This window comes from Taudactylus pleione, unplaced genomic scaffold, assembly GCF_031769625.1.
Source record: "Taudactylus pleione unplaced genomic scaffold, aTauple2 ptg000244l, whole genome shotgun sequence".
In the NCBI taxonomy this organism is placed as follows: domain Eukaryota; kingdom Metazoa; phylum Chordata; class Amphibia; order Anura; family Myobatrachidae; genus Taudactylus; species Taudactylus pleione.
Genome location: NW_028284646.1, coordinates 7400950 through 7423634, shown reverse-complemented (window position 1 = coordinate 7423634; position 22685 = coordinate 7400950). Strand labels below are relative to the sequence as shown.

Below are 22685 nucleotides of genomic sequence, written 5' to 3'. Positions count from 1 at the left end.
TGTCTGGTGGTCATTATACAATAACTACTGAGTGTGTATATAGTTTGAAGAAGGAGATGCCCCTCTTTCACACAAACATGACCCCACATGTGTGCAGCACAGTATGGGTGAGATAGGGCACAATGTACACTGATTACCAAACTTCTATTGGGGTAATTTGAAAGAGAATACTCTCATCTTTCAAATTAGGGCATCCCCATCTCTCTAGGTGCCAAGGCAGGGGAGATAGAGGACTTAAAATCCCTCTCTTTTCTCTGGCATTAGTGTTTTTATTTTATTTAAGATGACATCACTGTGGTATTCATTTTTTTTTAACTTTCAACTGACATCACTGCTCTGGACTTCCCAATGGTGCTTAGTGCTACTGAGAAGGTCATTTTTTTTTCTTGTGGCACTTTGCTGCATATGATGAGTAAGATTTGACATACACAGTTTTAAAATATATGTGATGGTTTTAAAGCTGGGCAAAATATATGGTTCATAGTGTACATTTTGTCACCAAAATGTACACTATGAACCATATATGGTGCCCACATGAAATCAGAAAGAGCACAGGCAAAGAGGTCAACGTTAGTCTTAGTATGCACATTATATTTTGAAAAGAGATTAGAAAAACTACTACAGTGGGTGGCATGTGCCCATGAGTGAGACCCCCATTGAGAGTTTTGGGCCAGAATTCAACCACCCATGTAGTTTTTCATGCAGCTACAGACTACCTATATGATTCATATATGGCTATGTCACTGGTACACAAATAAGCCAGCAACATTTAATTACAGAACACTGTTTGTCACACAGCTTACAAGTGATCAATTTCAGGGTTTTCCATCCACCATTGGTGTTTAGCAAACAGATATGGTTCAAGTTTGAAGGTCAATGGTTTTGTCATCAATGGCAGGGGAACAATGTTTGTCCACATCAATGGCTTTGAGCTGTGGCTCTTTAACTGCTGTAGAATTCCAAAATGTTTTTTAATCACTCCATATCAGTAGAGTCTGGCATACACATCTTTAACAGTAGCAAACCCGAAACACAGTTGTAGGATCACTCCAGAATCAGTAACTTATTTTCTAAGTAAAAAATTTACCTAATCCACAATTAAATTTTAGAACTTCAAGGTTGAAATTAAGGTTATGCAAGGCGAGTACTATATTGAAATGTAAATGAAACAAGTATGATTCTTGCTGTTTCATATATTAATATAAAATTACTATAGAGACAAAAAACCTCCAGTATACCACTTTGGTAGTACAGTAAGAATAGAGAGCCGTTTTGTCCTAGCTGTTAAAGCAGCTGAGGCAGTAGGTGTGAAGCAAGTGCTACTCATGAATGTATAAGCTGCTTGTGTACATTCAGAAGCTTTGTTCACTAAGTCCATAATGAGCGGGAGTTTGTATCTTGTGTCCAATTCTTGATAGCAGCATATCAACACTGAGAATGATCTGCTCTCCTGGCTTTCAGTAAGACAACACATCTGCAATCTGGTAATAGTGTGGGTCATTGAGGAGGATTCCCACCAAATGGGAGTATGAAGGGAGGTGTGCCAAATTAGCAGGGTTATACAAAGGTGTACTTCCCCTTTAATGTTTTATAACTATCTTTATTTGTAATAAAATACTGCACCTTTTCTTTTTCATGTAACTGCTTAATTATACTGAAGCACTTTGGAGCTAGTCTTCACTATTTATAAGATGTTCTGTTATCAAATTTAAATAATCCTTTACTGCCCACGATGAACAAAGGATTTCATATTGATGTCATAAAGTTGTTGAGTCCAAGCTTCTTTCTTGAAGCCGCTTGTCCATTGCAAGTACTTTGGACCCACTAATGAAAAGATCAATAGAGGACTAATCTGCCTTTATTAATATGTGCCAACTGAACACTCTAGATAAGTCATTTGCAGAGGTGATTTCATCATGAAAAGAAAACATTGACATTCTTTTCTGAAGCTGCTTGGTTACATTATCTGAATAAAGGCATGCAGTCTAGAGCACTTTGAATTCATTTGTACAATATCTGAAAATTTATATAGTCAGAGCTTAATATACAGTATCTAATTTAGTGCTTATCATTTTCTAGCAAAACGGGATGACTGCTAAATCATTTGCACTATATAATATTATTTAAGCAGATTTATTTGGTTGTAATAGACAATGATAATTCTTTTGCAATAGTTCGTACAATCTCAAACTAATTAAAGGCTGCACAAAGTGAAATTAATACATTGCAGGATTTCAATTATAAAATGTGTCATAAGAAATGAATATACCTATACAACTGGGCACAGTATCATTCCATTGTGCTAAAGCATTTGGTACCCTCTGACAATGAATAGCTTTAGACCCTTGAAGTAAGTAGCCAGGGTTGCATTCAAATCGGATGACGGAACCTGCTGAAAATTCAGAGCCAATTCTTCTGCCATATCTGGGTTCAGGAACAGAGCTGCATTGCGTATCACTAGTACGTGGAACCGCTATATAATGGAACAAAAGGGAAAATATTATGTGCTGTAGCAAGCACATTGACATAAACTTGATGTAATATTGGAAGACATAAGAAAAATACATGACAGATCTATTATCCAGCAACTCATCATACAGGGCATGTAAAAATAATAATAATTACAGTATACAGTAATTGCAGCTCAGTGATAATGTCATATTGTCGTATGTGCAGTAGTGCAGACATAGGGCGTGATTCTAAGGTGGAGTCAGAAGCAGCTACATCTTATTGCAGCAGCAGCTTCTGAATCTTTATTCTAGTGCCGCAACTGATTCTGTTCATACTGAGACACCCACTTGCAGTGGCGCTAATCCATCAGGAATAGATACAGGAGCATTTTATATGTCATTTAATTACTGCAAATCTAGAAAGGTTTCTGCCATTTTGGATGCTAAATATCATACCAGTAACAGTTTCATCAATATACTCTGTGTGATTTAGTAATAATTCCTCAGTTTATGCTTTACATTAGAATAGAAATATAATCTAAAAAACAAACAAGGTGGAGAGAAATAATATATTATTTAACAGACTATAGTGTCCATCTAGCACAAGTGCAGTGGAGCCAGAGAACACGTGCATGATCCCTGTTGGCCATACTGAGGAAGAAATCTAGTGAAATGCTGTAGAAGGGACCGAGCCAGGCAGCAAATACCCATTTATCTCCCCACCGAAAAAGAAGCTCCTGAACCGGGTCAAAGGGCTCTGTGAACAGCACCATTGCCACCCCATTGTCATTGCTTTTGGCTAGCAGAGTGCCTGGAATGGCACCTTGAAGCCAGGATCTCTGCTGTACTGCCACCAGATCATCTCTTAGATGTTCCAGACAGGTATCCTGCAGCCTGTACAGTCAATAGGAGCGTCCTCAGGACCAGTGGCATGCAGTGAGGTCAGGGGCTGGTGAGGCACTGGCTAGTATCAGAGCCAGGATTTACACACATATTTGAATTATTATTATTATTATTGATAGGAAAGGCTCTGCCTCCACTGACTGCACAGGACACTCTGGTCAGCACTGCACTTACTGGTACTACTGGTCCAGCCCCCTCTGCACGTCATGACACATTTATCTGTTACAGCACTGTTGAAAAGCTTTTTTATGTTTCAATTACTTTATTTTATTTGCCACTTGAAGCATGCCCCTTGATGTACCAAGAGTTGAGGACCCTTCTCTGTCCTTTTGAGGGCACTTCAGGTCTCGGACATGCATAGTAGGCAAATGTGCTGGCATGTTGCAACCTCTATTGCTATGGAGACACTGCTGTGGTGTCTCTAGTACATTGCATGACTTTGATCCATAGTAAATAATAGCTTGTTTCTGGTGTGAGGAAAGACATTGATTTGTGATGCTGCTGAAGTAGAAGCATCTGATAAGTAGGTGAATTCAAGTAGATTTTTCTGCAATAATCAAACAGTGGCAACATGCTGAAAATACAAATTGTAAGCTTTTTTTATCAACTTTTAACATTGATCATTACCATTTAATAAAATTCAGTGTAATTGGTTCCATATTTATAACTTATGCAGTGCAAGAATGAAAAGCTTTAGGAGTCAGTTGATTTCTTGCAAATCCAGTGCTTGATGGTTTTTCTTTTTTTTTTCTTCTTCCTTTTTTTGTGCTTTGTAACAGGAATATTCGCCTGGTGTGCTTAATGGCAGAAGTTCAGGCTCAGAATAAACACTTCTTCTTCTTGTATCTTCCAAACTCCTGTGTTAAAAAATTTCCGTTGGGACCTATGATTGCAGTCTGTACTGCAATTTTGTTTCAATCAACTGCACAGCAATAGAGATATAACAGTGATTGCTCATCTACACTCAAAATAAAATATAAAAGTTTCTTTTTGACTTAAAAGAAAACATACTGGGCCTGATGCCAAGTGAGTACTATGCCAGCTGGCATAGTGTGGCTTGCGTGTGCCGTACCCAGAACAGTAGGCACATGCATATGCATCCATGTATATTTGCATGAATCTGCCATTTACATTTGTACATGGATGGCCAGGAAGGGGGCTCTGAAAAATAGGCCAAGTGCAGTAAGAGTGTGTGACCTTCTCGGGGTCATGACCACACACAAATGTGGTATACAGTATCTGTGTACACATACCTGCAATAACATCTCCATGGGCATCTATGTATTGAGTACATGCGCATTTGTGTGTGTCATGACATCATATTGCACCTTCATATGTGACATCATACAGTACACCTATCCTTTTTGCATCATACAGTGCAAGATACATAGTGTAACTGAGATGCTCCGCCATGGGTAATGATTCCCGGACTTTCGTACTTATTTCTAAATGTAGCATCTTATTAGCATCGTACTGTAGCTGCATCCTTGCAGATTTTTATTCCACTTTATACTGAAACATGATTTATTTGTTATTCACTTAACAATGGGCCTGATGCATTATGGATAGCTATTGCAATCACAGCTGCGATTACCCACGCAGTCCCACTGTGAAAATATGCTAATGTTTGCAATCGCAATACTGTTGCAGCCTAACACAAGGATGCCCACTTCACCTTACTCACATCCGTAATACTTTGCAAGTCTGCAAAATCATCGATAACATTGAGTTCCATTGCAGCCTCATGCACACTTGCACAAAGTCAGACCTTTCTCAGAAATTGTTAACCTCAGTGCAAGCAGTGAAAGGCCAATCTGCGTACGGCATTGCAGTGGCTAATTTATGCACGCCCCTGTAAAGGCATTCAAATGCACTGGCATGTCTGCATTTCAGTGACCACCCCCTAATGGTCACTTCCTGTCAATCACTCTGCGATGTGTCTGCGTAGTTACTGCAATTACAGTCTGATCGCAGTGAGACCTTCGCGCACTACAATGCACACGAATGTACAGAATGCAACAATCGTCCGTCTGTGTGCGTAATCACAGTTGCAATTGGTAATGAATCAGGACCAATATGATTTATTTGTTATATACTTAACAATATTTGTTCCAGTTTTACATGGCACCTGTTATTATAAATTGAGAGAAGACATCTTATTAAAACACATACAGTTGTTCCTTTGTGTCTGTAATTGATTTATTTTGTTGTGAAATAAGCATTTGTTAATGACATTAAATCATTACTGCTTTTTTGTACTTTACCAATAAAGATGATCGAGTCTGGATTATAAGATTTATTTTGTCCCTTTTTGGGCAAAGTGATCACTAAGACTGAACCATTGTTCAATAGGAATACAATTTGCTCCTGTAATTATTTTACATCCTTTAGTAAATGTTTCACACTGCTGTGAAACAAAATTGAAATCAGCCCAGTGGAAAGTGAACATAGAATAAGGTCAACTAGAAATATAGAGTGCTAAATAAAATGATTGACTTTGCAGGTTAGATTAGTGTGTTTATTCAGCGAACATACACTGTTCAACAACAACAGCAAGCCAATTCCTAAAGCTTAAGAAAGCCTCTATTTTAATAGATAAAAAGCCATAATAACTTGTATCTGTATTAACTATTTATATGGTATAACAATCTTAGGAAAAGTTGCTTATTAAAAAAAGGAACTTATGAGCATTGCAAAATGGCTATAGAGTAATTATCATAGATTGCTAAAACTTTTTTGCCATTTACAACTTCACATGCTAGCCACACATATCTTTTTTTGTATATATGGTTTTTATCTTAATCATCATTGTGGTCCCTATAGAAGTGATTCTGAATGATCAAAATGTAATAGATGGATTGCATTAAGAAACAGGATATAAACCAAATACTCCCATCATCCTTATTATTTCCAGATTGGAGAATTACTACACACAACATAAAAGGGGTCAATCCAATTAGCCGCGAAGGGTGCGAGTTGCCATTGCAGCGGCGTTAAGACGCCAACAACAGACTGGCATCTCGCACCCTTTGCACCCGCCCTGAGCCCAAATTCATGGAATTTTGCTCGCAGCCCTAAGGGTCTGCGAACATACTTCTGCAAATTCGGGCTGCCGTAAAATGCGGCCATTGACCCAAAGACACGCGCCGGCGAGATCAACGCGGCTAATTGAATTAACCCCAAATACATCAAACTGTACAAATGTTTACTACAGAAAGTCATCCTTTAGTTATACTTGTCAACAAACAGGGGTGACACAAATGGGCTGGATTGCGAGGAAGCACTGGCAGATCCAGGGGGGATAAGGGCAATCGCCCCCGTACACATAGCCCAGATTCTTAAAAACCCAGCCCACTTAATTACATGACTAGTGTCAGCCAGCCGGGCTTAGCTGCTGGTGCTGCTGCCTGTCAACAGTGTAGCTGTGCAGGCAGCTGTGGTGCAGCACCAGCGCATGGGTCTTTTATGTGACACTGACACAGTCACAAGATGTGTCTGGGTTGGCAGAACCGTGGGCAGTGTGGAGGGAGTGCATGGCACGGAGGGGGTGGGTGGGCACACCAGCTGAGGTAATAACCACTTCTGCAGCTGGCAACCCCTGTCCTCCTTGCATGGGATGTGTGGGCTGACAATGTGGTTGAGTCTTCTTCTGCCTCGACCACAGTTCTGTGAGTATGTCTTTGTGGAGCATATCAGTGGGGTTTGGGGAAGGGGGTCTGGTGCACACATGGGGCTGGGGGGAGCCTTTGTGCACCAAATTATTATTTGAGAGGATCTGGTCCTGCCTGTCACTTTTTCAGAAGAGTGCTGTCAGTCTTTTTGAGGTATATCAGTGGGGTTGGGGGGAGGGTCTTGTGCACATGATGGGTTGGGGGAGCCTTTCAAATGAATAGAGAGGAGAGGAGTTTCTATTAATTCTTAAACCACCCATCTCCTAACAGTAAAGTCTAGATCCACCACTGTGAGGAAGGAACATGGAGTAGTGAATTAGGATGAGCACTGGAAAGCTTTGAGGAAGAAAGGGATCTTGAGAGCCCATTTGAAGATTAGGAGCTAGGAAGCAAAGTTATCAAGGAATTTTGAGATAAGGCCAGGAGGACGAAAAAAGGTAGCTACTCGAAGAAGTTGGAAGAAGCGAATGTTATGAGCATTGAATGGAAAGAATGAAATGGAGAGTTTAGTATGTAAGAGTTGGTGGGAGTGACCAGATGATAGAAGTACTTCAACACAGTGGCAACCTCCAGGCCAGGGAGTGTGAAAGAATGTGAGGCCCCTAAAGGAGATAGCTGCTGTGTCAGATGGGTAAATCCAGGATTTGGTAATGGCTTGGAGATTCAAGGAGCTGGAGATTAAACTGTCATGGATGGAGACCAGTTGATTATAGACAGAACTGACTTTCTGGAGAACACAGGAGAGAGGGACAGAGTTAGGAGAAGAGAGAAGAAGGATTTTGTTAGGGTTCCTGTAGTGTGGGGTTGAGATTGATTTAGCACAGGGGGATAAGGATAGTGTGGATATGTGGTGGGCTTCAAAATGAGGAAGGGTGACAGCAGGTGGTGTGCAAGGTGGAGGTTTAGTGTGGTGTGGATGGAGAAGAGGAGAGGTAGGAGAAAAGGGAGGGTACAGGGCTTAGTGGTGGAATAGCAGGACCATGGTGGAATAGGAGTAAATAATAATGGAGTTGTGGGAGATATGGTGGAGAGTACTGGATGGGATGAAGGGAGACAGAGGAGAGGAAGGAGGGGGAGAAAAGGTGGACTATGGAGGGAGGAAAGAGATGGGAACTGGTGGTAGAGGAGAATGTTATGTAGCTGCTGAGTGATGGAGAACAGAAGAAAAGAGAGACATAGTGTAGATGAGGGATTGTGAGGGGGAGCAGCAGTAGTAGTGATAAGAGTGAGATACAGGAATAGTACAGTTAAAATGTCTAAAAATCAGATAAAAGGAAGAATAGTGCTGGCAGATGTAAAGGCACAACTACAATAGTATCTAATAAACAAAATTAGTTTGGAGCTGTTAAAGTTGCAGTACTTTAAATTTAGGATAAAGTATTCTTAAAGATGTATAGGTTTTAACAATGGTAGATACTACAATGGTATAGAGATAACTAAAAGTCTAATATCAAGTACTTCATACATTTGTTTTAACGCAAAATAAACCTTAATTCAACTCAAGTTAGCACTAATTAAGATTAACTCAACTCCATAGGAGAAATAATTTTTTCACTTAATTGCATTTCATACATTACATGTTATACTCCTAAGAACTACAGTTTATTTTTTAAAACACAAAAGTATTTCCATTTTGACAATCACAACATATGTATCCTACTATCTTTTTACTATATAGCCACAGTGAAAATGTACAAAAGGGATTAAGAAAAGAAAACAAAGTGTTTTAGTAAAAAGAAAGTTTATTGTTTCAATATTAACTACAGTAATTAGTTGAGTAAATCATTTTGGAGGAACGGAGGGCCTGATTCAGCATTGGGAATAGAGTGAGAAAGAGCACTTAACTGTGAACCAGGACAAACCATGTTGCAAAGCAAGGTGTACAAATACATACATTTTATTTTGCATGTAGGGTAAATACTGGCTGATTTGGCATGCAGCCCACAAATACTGCACAGCTTTATCTTTACACTGCAATTTAGATGTTAGTTTGGACACATTCCTCTCAAATCTAAATTTCTCTGCACATTTTGCATCTACCCGACCTGCAGTGCAGCATGGTTCCACCAAGATGATCACTTAGGTGCTGTTTCTCACCCTATTTCCAAAGCTCAATCAGTCCCTGAGCGCTTTCCACTGTAATCATTCTGTTTCAGAATTCATAAATGTTGTAAAGATAACCCTTTAAAGGGCAAAATATTTGATAAATATCTTATAAAAACAAATGTAACAGTCAGGGATGATTCAATATTTATTGCAGACAAAAATTTTGTCTCTAATTATTAAAAAGTGTCAAGAAGGGCAAAAGCATGTGTGCCTGAAGGGTGTGACCATCGCATGTAGTGAGAACAAACTGTTCCTCTCCCTTGTAACATATTTAGGGGGAGATGTCTGAAGATGTCCCTTATCTTAGTTCTAAGAGGCATCCTGCATTATTGCAGATATTTAGGATGACTTAGCACCACAATATATCAAAATAACAATTGCTGGAGAGGTGTTATGCAAACTCACCCCTCCAACGATCTGTTGAGCCCCAGTTTCACAACCTATAGCATTAATGTGATTCATAGTTCTATGTGCTTAGCCAGACAGTGCATGAGAAAGTCTCTAAGGCCAAGCATGCACATCAACCAGATGGAGCATCCAAAGCTACAACATGACTTTAGTAGTAGTCAAATCAGTTTGTCACTATGGCCAGCAGTGGCAGCAATAGTGGTGGTTCCTTGGACCACTTTGGTAGGTACTAACCACTAAAATACTGGGAACACCCCACAAGGTTGTCTGTTTTGGAGATGCTCTGACACAGGCATCTTGCCATCACAATTTGTCACTTGTCAAGTTGCTCATTTTTCTTGCTTCCAACACATTAACTTCAAGAAATGAATGATCATTTGCTGCCTAATATAACCCACTCTTTGACAGGTGCCATTGTAATGAGATAAATAATGTTATGCACTTCACCTGTCAGTGGTTTTAATGGTATGGCTGATGGGTGTATAGTGCAAGCACATGTAATGTGAACTAGCATCAACAACTTTCTGGACGATAATGTGAGCTAATATAAAAATTGAAAGAGGAGAGTAGATGACAATTTAAATGGTTGTATGAGTCAGGTAGCATAATTTAAAATTGATTTAACAGGAGATACAAGTTCAAGTAGAAGACTAATGAGAAGGAGTTAATGATAAGGGTAATAAGTTTGGAAGCATGGTGTGTGAGGATTGCTGAGGTATTGCACAACTTGAAAGGGCACAGCTTATGTTGCCAAAATGTGTGTGAATAGTCCAAGGTCACTCTATATCAGGGGAAAAAAGCAAGACTACCAGTCTGTTGTATTCACTGTGGAAAAGAGTTTGATAGCAAATAGGAGTAGAAAAAGTGATAGTAATTCAAATAAGGGTTCAAATTAAGATTTTTTTCTAAATGAAAATTATTTTTGCATGTTCAATGGCAGATTGACAGATGCCTGTCATGATTGAAAGATTGCAAATTTCAGTCACAGATAATATGGTGGAAGGTGCACATAACAGATTAGAGCCGATATGATCATGTGGCCATTTTTAGAGGATGGCTATACAATTTGTTTGTGAAAAATGTTTGCAGTTTATTTAATTGCAATCCATGAAGACAGTTTGCATGTCATAAGGATCATAGTGGTCTATTTACTAAGCTGTGTTAGGAGATAAAGTGAACAGTGTTAAGGTACCAGCTAATCAGCTCCTAACTGCCATGTCACAGGCTGTGTTTGAAAAATGGCAGTTAGGAGCTGATTGGCTGGTACAGTACCTAATCACCGATCACTTTATCTCCTAACACAGCTTAGTAAATAGACCCCATAGATTCCTAGCAGGTGGAATGTACTAGAAAATGAATTCCATTGCAATACCAGGGGAAAAACAGTTCTCATCCAAACAAGCAGTTACAGGTATTGAGTTTTCATTTACTGTGAGGTCTTCTGATCTGTTCATTTTAATTTTAAAGTAACTGTAAATACCAAAGTCACTAAATCTTGCATAGGTGTGCTCAGGCGCATGTCAAAGGGTGTGTGCCCCCCCCCACTGACATAGGCTAACCCACTCCCCCTGAACATAAATTTCCTGCCATGCTATCTTCCCCCAGGACATATACTACTGCCCCAAACCACCACCTCTGTACTGGGACATACCCTACCATTGCCTCCCCCACCATACCCCTGGGACACATCACTCCCCGCCCATTAACTACCATTCCTCCACCTTCATAAGAAATACACTGCAGATTCACCACTCTTAAGGACATACACTACTTTTCCTCTCATTCCCCCCACATCAGAGACATATGCTAACCTGCCAACCAACCCCCGAGATATACAATACTATTTCTCCCCACATAAAGACTTACAATACCAGCCCTATTAACTCACCCCTCAGGACATAGACTACAATTCTCCACACACCCCGGACATAAAATACAAACCCTACAAAATCCCCTACCATGGGACATACACTATTCACCTAAGCTGTGGTGGAAGTCATTGCTGTTTTCTCCTCCCCACTGTTGGTGTGTCTATTCAAAAGCAGCAGTTGCACATCGGCCATTTAGGATTCAAAAAGAGGCTGCCTCTTTTCTGGTAGCCAGAGCAACAGGGAGAAGGTTCTAAAGGTAGAGGTTGTGGATGGCTAAGGAATATGTGAGAGCACACCCTGTACATCCCATGATCACACCTATGGTTGTGTGAGTAGGCAGACTTGTCAAGGAGTCTAATCTAAAAAAAACTTGATGTGTGGAACATATATGTGGAGTAATATTTTCATGGACAATGTAAGGCCAGAACTAAAAAAATTATTTCCTCCATATAGGTCCAAATCATTTTATGTGATGGAAGTGCAAACAGCATGGGTAAATAAGCAACCTAAGGGTATATTTACTAAAGTGCTGGGCTATTGGTAGTGGAGATGTTGCCGATAGCAACCAATCAAATTCTACTTAATATTTAACTAGCACCTTCTATAAGATAATAGCTAGAATCTGATAGGTTGCTATGGGCAACATCTCCACTTATAAAAATCTGCACTTTAGTAAATATGCCCCTTAGTTTAGCATGATTATCAACAGAGGTAAGTTATCATTATTATTTATTAACATTATTTATTTCTTAAAATTAACTTATATAGTGACAGCATACTCTGTGGGCATGCAACACATTTACTGTCAGCAGATGGGTGTACTTATCTACCCTTTAGATAACAAGAACAACTGCACAGATAATTTTTTGGACCCACTCATAAAAAATGTGACTTCAAATGTCCCATCTACAGTACTTTAAACCAATCTTTTTAAAAAATTAAATTTTTACCATTTTTCTCGTAAAATATTGCTGGAATATTATTATTTTTGTATTAGTCTTAATGCATATAGCACCAATATACAGTATTACACAGTGCTTTATGGAGAATGTAAGTCATGAGAGTTAATTATGAAAGCAGGAGTACATGACCCCTGTATAACATGTGAAACTATTGTACTTTTCAATAGTATTTTTACATGTCCATGCATAGAGCAAAGGAATTTTTAAATAACTTGGAATGTCCCTTCAATGATGTGTAGAGAAAATGAATTTTGAAGGGCAGCATCTCTGCAGCTACTTGAGAAGCAGACAATACCCCAATAAATTTTCCCTCTCCAACTCTTATATATCATTTAAATATTTTGACCTTCAGAAAAAGTGGAGTGGGTATGTAATGCCAGCTGTCGGGATGCCTCCTAGCAGAATACCGACAGCAGCATCCCAATGGTTGGTATCCCGACAGGGGTTAAATAAGTGTACTTACCCTCCCCACTTCCCCCCTAACGCTCCCTTTTTTCAGCCTAACCCTAACCCTCCCCACTCAGGACTCTAACCCTCCCCGTTAGTGCCTAAACCTGTCTCCACCCCTTGTGTCTAAACCTAATCCTCCCCCCTTAGTGCCTAGCCCTAACCCCCCAGTGGTGCCTAACCCTAACCCTCCCCCATAGGGGTGCCTAACCCTAACCTCCCCCCCAAAACCTAACCCTAACCCTGCTATGCTCCCTGAATCTAACCTTCCCCTGCGGCTAATGCTAAGGGCGCCCGGACTTACCTTAATCGAGCTGGCATCCTTCGGCGTTCTGGCGTCAGGATTAAGATAGGTGTCAGTATTTTGACGCCTACCTTAAGTCACTTGTCGGGATTCCCCTGTCAATATTGAGACCAGCAGCATCGTGCCTGCTGGTCTAATAACTACATCCCGAAAAAGTAATCGACAAGTATTTTCAGTCCAAATTTAGTTATAAATCCTCCTCAATCTGCTCAGCTCCTAGAACAAAGTGTTGCACATTACTCTGTTTTGATGCGTAAACTCCAACTGTGGGCCTGATTTAAAAATGGACACAACGCAGATGCTTAAGGAGTTGATTGATTATTGGTGGCCTGTGCATCCTTCTGAGTCGCATTTTGCATGCATCAAGTTTCATTACCGATGTTGCTGGCAGTGAGGATTTATTCTCAAATGATTAACCTGCAGGGACCATTTGTGGGTGGCAACAGGGGGGTGACAACTGAAATGCAGGCATGTTAAGACCGTTTTCTGGGCATGTCTTTGTCTGTGATCTCGTACGCAGTAAAAATGACTCAGGCAACAATAATATTACTTAGAAGTCCAACAAACGACTGATGCGACTGAGCTGCATCTTTGTATGCAATCACTTGGATTTGCAAAGCCAGCGGTGGGCATCTCAATAAGGGGTCTGTTCATGAAGCAGTGAAAAGAGTGGAGAAGTGTGCCAGTGGAGAAGTTGCCCATGGTAACCAATCAACTCCTAGATATTATTTAACAGCATGAACTTGATAAATTAAACCTCAAAGCTGATTGTTGCCATGGGTAACTTCTCCACTGGCACACTTCTCCACTATTTTCACTGCTTCATGAATAGACCCCTAAATATCCTGGCGGCTGTGACATTCGCACATTTTAGCACAGCCCCTATGTACAGATTCGCAGCTGTTGCGGCATTAGCTTACATCTCTGATCAGGCCCTGTATTGCATGCAATTGGGGAGATTTATACACATACTGTATAGGAACAAGAAGAATGGGTTGCACTGGCCTTGCCATATGAATACAGAAGAAAAGGTAGGTTTTTGGTTGACTGCTTTAGAAACTAATTGTATTGTATCTCATTTTTTTTATCTATAACAACAATATTTAATTTGACAGAGATATAATCAGTAAAACCTTTGCTCATGTTTATAAGAAAAAAACATCCTTATGAATATTAAACTACTTCAATCAAAATTATTATAACATTATGGGAAAAACTTCAGTTACCTTGGTAAACAAAATGAAATCCCTTGGCAGGGCCGCCATTTGTTGTGCTGAATCTCAGAAGAATGTGATTAGAAGTAGCTAATGGCATTGTCTCCCCTGCAAAATAATAAATTAGGATGTTAGACTAAGGCATTAGACTTTTAATTTGCGTATAAAAAGTGCTTGTAATAATGAAAACACATCCTATTCAATCTGCTAAATTAAACAAAATAATGCAGCCATTTTAACACATATTTTAGTAATCATATGCTCTTTATACCCTAAATACATAGTCTTACAACTGTGGCACTGTTTTTGATCATATTGTAATTAGGGGTGTGCACCGGCCCCTTTTCGTGTTTTGTGTTTTGGTTTTGGATCTGGATCTTTCTTTGTGTTTTGGATCTGGATTGGTTTTGCCAAAACCACCCTTCCGTGTTTTGGGTTCTGGGTTTTGTATTTTGGATCTGTATTTTTTTTTAAAAAGCATAAAAACAGCTAAAATCACAGAATGTGTTGGTTTTTCTGCTCCTATGCTATTATTAACCTCAATAACCTTAATTTCCACTAATTTCCAGTCTATTCTGAACACCTCACACCTCACAATAGTGTTTTTATGTCCAAAAGGTTGCACCGAGGTAGCTGGATGACAATGCTAAGCGACACGAGTGGGCGGCACAAACACGTGACCCATCTAGGAGTGACACTGCAGTGGCAGACAGGATGGCAGTTTGAAAAACTAGGCCCCAAACAGTACATAATGCAAAGTAAAAAAAGAGGTGCAAGATGGAATTGTCCTTGGGCCCTCCCACCCACCCTTATGTTGTATAAACAGGACATGCACACTTTAACAAAGCAATCATTTCAGCGCCAGGGTCTGCCACACGACTGTGGCTGAAATGATTGGTTCGTTTGGGTCCCCACAAAACAAGCTGGCAATTAATCTGTTCCTGCACAAACTGGCTCTACGGAGGCAAGATGTCATCCTCATCCTCCTCATCCACCGATTCCTCACTCTCTTCAGTGTTGTGTACATCCTCATCCTCACAGAGTATTAACTCGTCCCCACTGGAATCCACCACCACAGGTCCCTCTGTACGTTCTGGAGGCTGGTCTCCCTGGAAGAGTTGATAATTCATTTTGATGAACATCATCTTCTCCACATTTTGTGGAAGCAACCTCCTACGCCTTTCGCTGACAAGGTTCCCGGCTGCACTAAACACTCTTTCAGAGTACACACTGGAGGGGGGGCAACTCAGGTAAAATAGAGCCAGCTTGTACAGGGGCCTCCAAATTGCCTCTTTTTCCTGCCAGTACAGGTATGGACTGTCTGACATGCCTACTTGGATGCTGTCACCGATGTAATCCTCCACCATTCTGTCAATGGTGACAGTATCATATGTAGTGACAGTAGACATGTCAGAAATTGTTGCCAGGTCCTTCAGTCTGGACCAGATGTCCAAACTTGGTCCTGCCTGCCCTGCATCACTGCCAGTGGGTTGCTTAGGATAGCTAAGTTTTTCCCGGCAGCCCCAGTTGCGGGAGAAAATGAAGAAGGAGCTGTTGATTGTGTCACGTTCCGCTTCAGCTGACAGTGTGTTCACCAGCAGGTCTTTGCACCTCTGCAGGCTTGTGTCGGCTGGAAAGAGAGACACCACATAGGCTTTAAACCTAGGATCGAGCACGGTGGCCAAAATTTAGTGGTCTGATTTCAACAGATTGACCACCCTGGAATCCTGGCAAAGCGAATGAAGGGCTTCATCCACAAGTCCCACATGCCGAGCGGAATCGCTCCGTCTTAGCTCCTCCTTCACTTTCTTCAGCTGCTTCTGCAATAGCCTGATGAGGGGAATGACCTGACTCAAGCTGGCAGTGTCTGAACTGACTTCACGTGTGGCAAGTTCGAAGGGCTGGAGAACCTTGCACAACACGGAAATCATTCTCCACTGCACTTGAGTCAGGTGCATACCCCCTCCTTTGCCTATGTCATAGGTGGATGTATAGGCTTGTATGGCCTTTTGCTGCTCTTCCATCCTCTGAAGCATATAGAGGGTTGAGTTCCAACGCGTCACAACCTCTTGCTTCAGGTGATGGCGGGGTAGGTTCAAGAGTGTTTGCTGGTGCTCCAGTCTTCGGCACGCAGTTGATGAATGGCGAAAGTGGCCAGAAATTTTTCGGGCCATCCAAAGCGTCTCCTGCACGCCCGTGTCGCGTTTCAGAAAATTCTGCACCACCAAGTTTTTTGTGTGAGCAAAACATGGGATGTGCTGGAATTTGCCCAGATGTAATGCCCGCACAATATTGGTGGCGTTGTCAGATATCACAAATCCCCAGGAGAGTCTAAGTGGGGTAAGCCACTGGGCGATGATTTCCCTCAGTTTCTCTAAGTGGTTGTCGGCGGTGTGCCTCTTACTGAAACCATTGATACACAGCGTAGCCTGCCTTGGAACGAGCTGGCATTTCTGAGATGCTGCTACTGGTGACGCTGCTGCTGTTGTTGAGTAAGGTGATACATCTACCCAGTGGGCTGTCACAGTCATATAGTCCTTAGTCTGCCCTGTTCCACTTGTCCACATGTCCGTGGTTAAGTGGACATTGGGTACAACGGCATTTTTTAGGACACTGAGGACACTTTTTCTGACGTTTCTGTACAGTCTCGGTATCGCCTGCCTAGTGAAGTGGAATCTAGACGGGATTTGGAACCAGGGACACACTACCTCCATCAATTGTCTAAATCCCACTGCACTAATGGCGGATACCGGACGCATGTCTAACACCAACATAGCAGTCAAGGCCTCAGTTATACGTTTTGCTTCAGGATGACTGCTGTCGTACTTCATCCTCCTCGCTAAGGACTGTTGGAGGGTCAATTGTTTAGTAAAAGTAGTGGTGTTCCTACTTCCTCTCTGGGAAGATGAACGACTCCCAGCAGCAGCAACAGCAGCAGCGGCAGCAGGAGGCGTAGCAATGCAGGATCCTCCTGAGGAATCCCGGATAGGAGAGTCAGTCATGCCAGTGACATGGCCTGCAGGACTACTTCCAATCCTGACTAAGGAGGAAATTGACAAGGAGGGAGTTGACGGTGTGTGGTTTGCATGCGCTTGGATACAACAGGACAATGGGATTTAGGTGTCCCTGGACTGCTTACGGTCTTAGCCAAAGTTTCTGAACTTGACAGTAACTTTTTATGAACGCGCTGCAGGTGCCGTATAAGGGAGGATGTTCCTAGGTGGTTAACGTCCCTACCCCTACTTATTTCTCCTTTACATATGGTACATATGGCAAGGCAGTTGTTGTCTGGATTTGGATAGAAATATTGCCAGACCAAAGAGGTGGAATATTTGGTCTTCTGCCCAGGCATGACCGTGATGGGCTTTTTCATCCCACGGACAACAACAACTGTCTCCCCCAGAGCCTGATTTAAACAAACCACATCACCATCAGAATCCTCCTCGCCAACTTCCTCCTCAGCGCCAGCTACACCAGTATCCTCATTCTGTTGTACTTCAACAGTGACATCTTCAATTTGCATATCAGCAAGTGGACTGTGGGTGCTCCTTTCAGCACTTGCAGGGGGCATGCAAATGGTGGAAAGAGCCACCTCTTCCCGTCCAGTGCTGGGAAGGTCAGGCATCGCAACCACCACCACACTTGGACTCTCCTTGGGGATTTGTGATATCTTCTTAGAACGCACAGTTCTTCACTGTGCTTTTGCCAGCTTAACTCTTTTGATTTTTTTAGTGGGAGGAGAGCTTCCATCATCATGTGAAGCTGAACCACTAGTCATGAACATAGGGAAAGACCTTAGCCATTCCTTGCCACTCCGTGTCGTAAATGGCATATTGGCAAGTTTACGTTTCTCTTCAGATGATTTAAATGTTTTTTTCAAGGTCATTTTCCTGAACTTTGTCATTTGGGATTGTATGTGCCCTCTACTATGACATTGGGCATCGGCCTTGGCAGACGACGTTGATGGCATGTTATCGTCTATGTCATGACTAGTGGCAGCAGCTTCAGCACTAGGAGGAAGTGGTTCTTGATCTTTCTCTATTTTATTTTTATCGGAGAAAGTTTGGTCCTCCATTTATGTTATATCGATTTGATATATACGTGCGGCTAAGGCGCACACAAACAGAGAAAATATTTTTTTCTTTTTGCTGGAGAGTAGTGCACTTTGTGGGTTACACCACCTTTAAGAAATGAGCCAGCCGGCTCTTTACTTATGGGACACAGAAAATATTTTTTTATTTGGTTTGGAGTGTACTTTGGGGGTTACAGCACCCTTTAATGGTCAAGCCAACCGGCCCTTTACTTATGACACAGGCGCACGCTTGGCACTACTTTATTGATGCACGTGCGGCTACTGCGCACACAATTCACAAACACAGAAAATATTTTTTTATTTGGTTTGGAGTGTACTTTGGGGGTTACAGAACCCTTTAACGGTCATGCCAGCCGGCCCTTTACTTATGACACAGGCGCACGCTTGGCACTACTTTGTTGATGCACATGCGGCTACTGCGCACTCAATTCACAAACACTGAAAATATTTTTTTATTTGGTTTGGAGTGGAGTGTACTTTGGGGGTTACAGCACCCTTTAACGGTCAAGCCAGCCGGCCCTTTACTTATGACACAGGCGCACGCTTGGCACTACTTTGTTGATGCACGTGCGGCTACTGCGCACACAATTCACAAACACAGAAAATATTTTTTTATTTGGTTTGGACTGGACTGTACTTTGGGGGTTACAGCACCCTTTAACGGTCAAGCCAGCCGGCCCTTTACTTATGACACAGGCGCATGCTTGGCACTACTTTGTTGATGTACGTGCGGCTACTGCGCACACAATTCACAAACACAGAAAATATTTTTTTATTTGGACTGGAGTGTACTTTAGGGGTTACAGCACCCTTTAACGGTCAAGCCAGCCAGCCCTTTACTTATGACACAGGCGCAAGCTTGGCATTACTTTGTTGATGCACGTGTGGCTACTGCGCACACAATTCAGAAACACAGAAAATATTTTTTTATTTAGTTTGGACTGGAGTGTACTTTGGGGGTTACAGCACCCTTTAACGGTCAAGCCAGCCGGCCCTTTACTTATGACACAGGCGCACGCTTGGCACTACTTTGTTGATGCACGTGCGGCTACTGCGCACACAATTCACAAACACAGAAAATATTTTTTTATTTGGTTTGGAGTGTACTTTGGGGGTTACAGCACCCTTTAACAGTCAAGCCAGCCGGCCCTTTACTTATGACACAGGCGGAACTTGGCACTACTTTGTTGATGCACATGCGGCTACTGCGCACACAATTCACAAACACAGAAAAAATATTTTTTTTTAGCTCTTGGGGGGAGCACCCCTGATGGACAGAGCACCCCCTGGACAACACTACAGCATCCCTTTAGGACTGGGACACTGCACAGGAATTTGGAGTGGACACAGCCCCTATGGACAACTGACTGCACAACACAGTCCAGCCAGCCCCTATGGACTTTGAAGTAGTGGATACAGCCCCTATTAACAACAGCAGCACAGCACAAAACAGCCAGCCCCTATGGACTTTGAAGTAGTGGACACAGCCCCTATGGACAACAGCAGCACAGCGCAGCACAGCACAGCACAACACTACTCTGCACTACACTACACTACACAGCCCAGCCAGCCCTAACTCCCACCCTCCCTCTTCACTGTCCACAGCCGAGTGAGAAAATGGCGCCGACGCGTTTACCTTATATAGGATCCAAAACCCGCGAGACCCAGAAGGCGGGATGATGACGTTTTGCCTCGATTTCAGATCCGAGTCAGGCGGGAAAAGTCTAGCCTGACTCGGATCGGCCTCAGATCGGGGGGGCTCGGGGGGGTTCGGATTTCAGAAATCCGAACCCGCTCACCCCTAATTGTAATCCATATAACCAGATGGGGGCATTCTGAGATGCTGACCATTCACCGTATTGCATTGTTCTGGATATTGATTTTCTAAGTTCAAATAACTTTATTTATTTGTATATTACCACATATAACTTTTACCTCGTGCATTCCTTTTTCTTTCTACTGTAGCTGCTTTTGCTAACTTCTGCCATGTATTTATACAATTAAGGTTGCCTGTTTTAGTTGCCAATGGAAATGACAGCTCTGTTGTACAGTATGCACTGAATTGGAAACATTTGCCTGATTATATAAATACAGTACATGGTTGTGAAACATGGGGAAAAGCTAAGAGCAAAAGGCAATGGAGCTCATTCAGACCCGCTCGCTAGATGCGATCGCTCGCTCCGAGCATATGGAAATTCGGCTAAGTGATGTCAAGGCAGCCACTCGCAGGGCAAGTCTTAAGAACTCCCACTTTGTTTTGGCGAGTGATCATTTTTTGTTTGTAGACGCCCACCAGCCTGTCTATAGATGCCCACTTACATACGTCATCTCCAGGAAATGCATGAAACCATTGGCACATCGAGCAGCATCGAATGTGATCGCAGTGCTTGAGTTTGACTGAGGGGCGTCTTTAGAGACTGAAGCGGGTGGCCAGCCACCAGAGAATTAGTAGACTCTGGGCACTAGAGTGTGCCCGGAGTCTACTGCGCATGCGCAGAACACCGAGAAAATGGCCGCGGCGGCCATTTTCCAGTGTTCTGAGCAGCACTGACCCCCACCGTGGGACCACGGACAGGTAAGTTTAAAATAATATGGGTGCAGGGTGTGTGGCACCTTGGATCTGGGGGCCCGTGTGCCCTGCACACACTGCACCCATTATAGATATGCCACTGGGTTGACTATACCCTGCCGCAAGAACTGTGAGCACTTCAGTATGAAATTCCACCAAGTGACGTTAACTATGATGCTGCTTTTTAATTATGCATGCCTCTGAAGTAGTGTTGCAACACTCAGGCACGCCTGCGATCACACCTCCACTCCCCCGTTAGTAGTGCCCTGCCCCTGTTACCACCCACAAACGGCCTCTCCTGTCACTCATTCAGATGGGCTGTCAATGTTGGGCGAGCGAGCCCTTCCAGACCGCTTGCAGTGGTTCGCGCATTGGGATGCATGCGCAGATTGGAAATATAGGCCGTGAACGAGAGAGCGGCAGCTTGCGGGTGGGTCTGAATCAGGTCCAATGTGCATAGAAAAAAATACAGGAGTGTATAGATAGGACACATGATAGAAGAAACAACCAAATTAAATATTTTGATGGTGAAACCAAATAATTCTTATTAATAAGATGACTAAAGATTACATAATAAATCAATGATGTGACAATTACTGAGGAATTAGGCACTATTGCTTATTTTTTTGCTATACTGTCAAAGTTAGTATAATAAAATCTCTGCCTCTTATATAGGAATCCATGCAGTACTTGGCTAATTAATCACTAATTAATCACTCTCTTCAAAGCATGTACAGTATACAAACTGGGTTATTCGCCAACACAAGCAAAATTAGATGTGCATGATTGTACACAAAACTTATGTTTCAATGATTTCCTCTCATTTACTGAACCATTAGTAAGATATACTTACTGTAATTGTCACTATAATAAGTAACATTGGATTGCAGTATAATCCATCATCAGACATTGTGACACATTTTAAAAATAATGTGTGATGGATTCCCGGACTTTCATACTTATTTCTAAATTAAGCTTCTTTATCCCATTGTACGTAACTGTATTCAAAATCTGTAGTGGTCTGCAGAGGTTCCCAAACGCAGTCCTCAAGGCACCCCAACAGTTCAGGATTTAGAGCTATCCATGGTTGAGCAGAGGTGGTTAAATCAAATTGGCTGAGGCACTAATTAAATCACCTGTGTTCAAGCATGGATATCCTTAAAACTTACACTGTTAGGACGCACTGAGTACTGCGTTTGGGAAACTCTGGTGTATTGGGTTTTTTGGATTAAGATTTTTTTCACAAAGGAATTGGTATAAAGTCGCAGATTAAGAACAACTCTGTGTGGCACGATGCAGCTTAGTCTTGTCAGTCTTCAGTCTCTTGCCTTTTTTTTACTCAGGTTACAATCTGAGTAGCACACAGCAAATGTAATGAAAATAAGATGCAAATTTGCTGCAAAACTGTGTGGCAGGACATGTGGTGTGGCTTAAAAGCAAAGTCAGTGGCAAGCCATATGGGACTATTTGGCACAATTTGTGGTTAGGAGTATGTGGACAGACAGGGGCAGTTTTAGAGAGGAGTGGGTCCGTGTGCAGACTACTCCATGTGGGCCCCCTCCTCTCTGTGGGGCAGTAGACTCTGGCATTGTACCAGCGTCTACATCACATACGCAAGTCTCTGGTAAAATGGTATCCATGCCACGGTCCCGGAACACCTCTATTGCACATGCACAAATCTCCGGGA

The 22685-nt window shown here is 42.1% G+C and overlaps 1 protein-coding gene across 1 annotated transcript in view; it reads right to left on the bottom strand.

Moving 5' to 3' along the window:
• The window catches only part of CSMD1 (CUB and Sushi multiple domains 1), a 1974400-nt gene that overhangs the window by 300154 nt on the left and 1651561 nt on the right, over positions 1-22685 (bottom strand). Inside the window, exons 33-34 of the mRNA XM_088479751.1 lie at positions 14349-14444; positions 2270-2473 (exon numbers count right to left, since the gene is read on the bottom strand). Of these exons, the coding sequence (XP_088335877.1) occupies positions 2270-2473; positions 14349-14444 (300 nt within the window). The remainder of the gene's footprint in view (positions 1-2269; positions 2474-14348; positions 14445-22685) is intronic.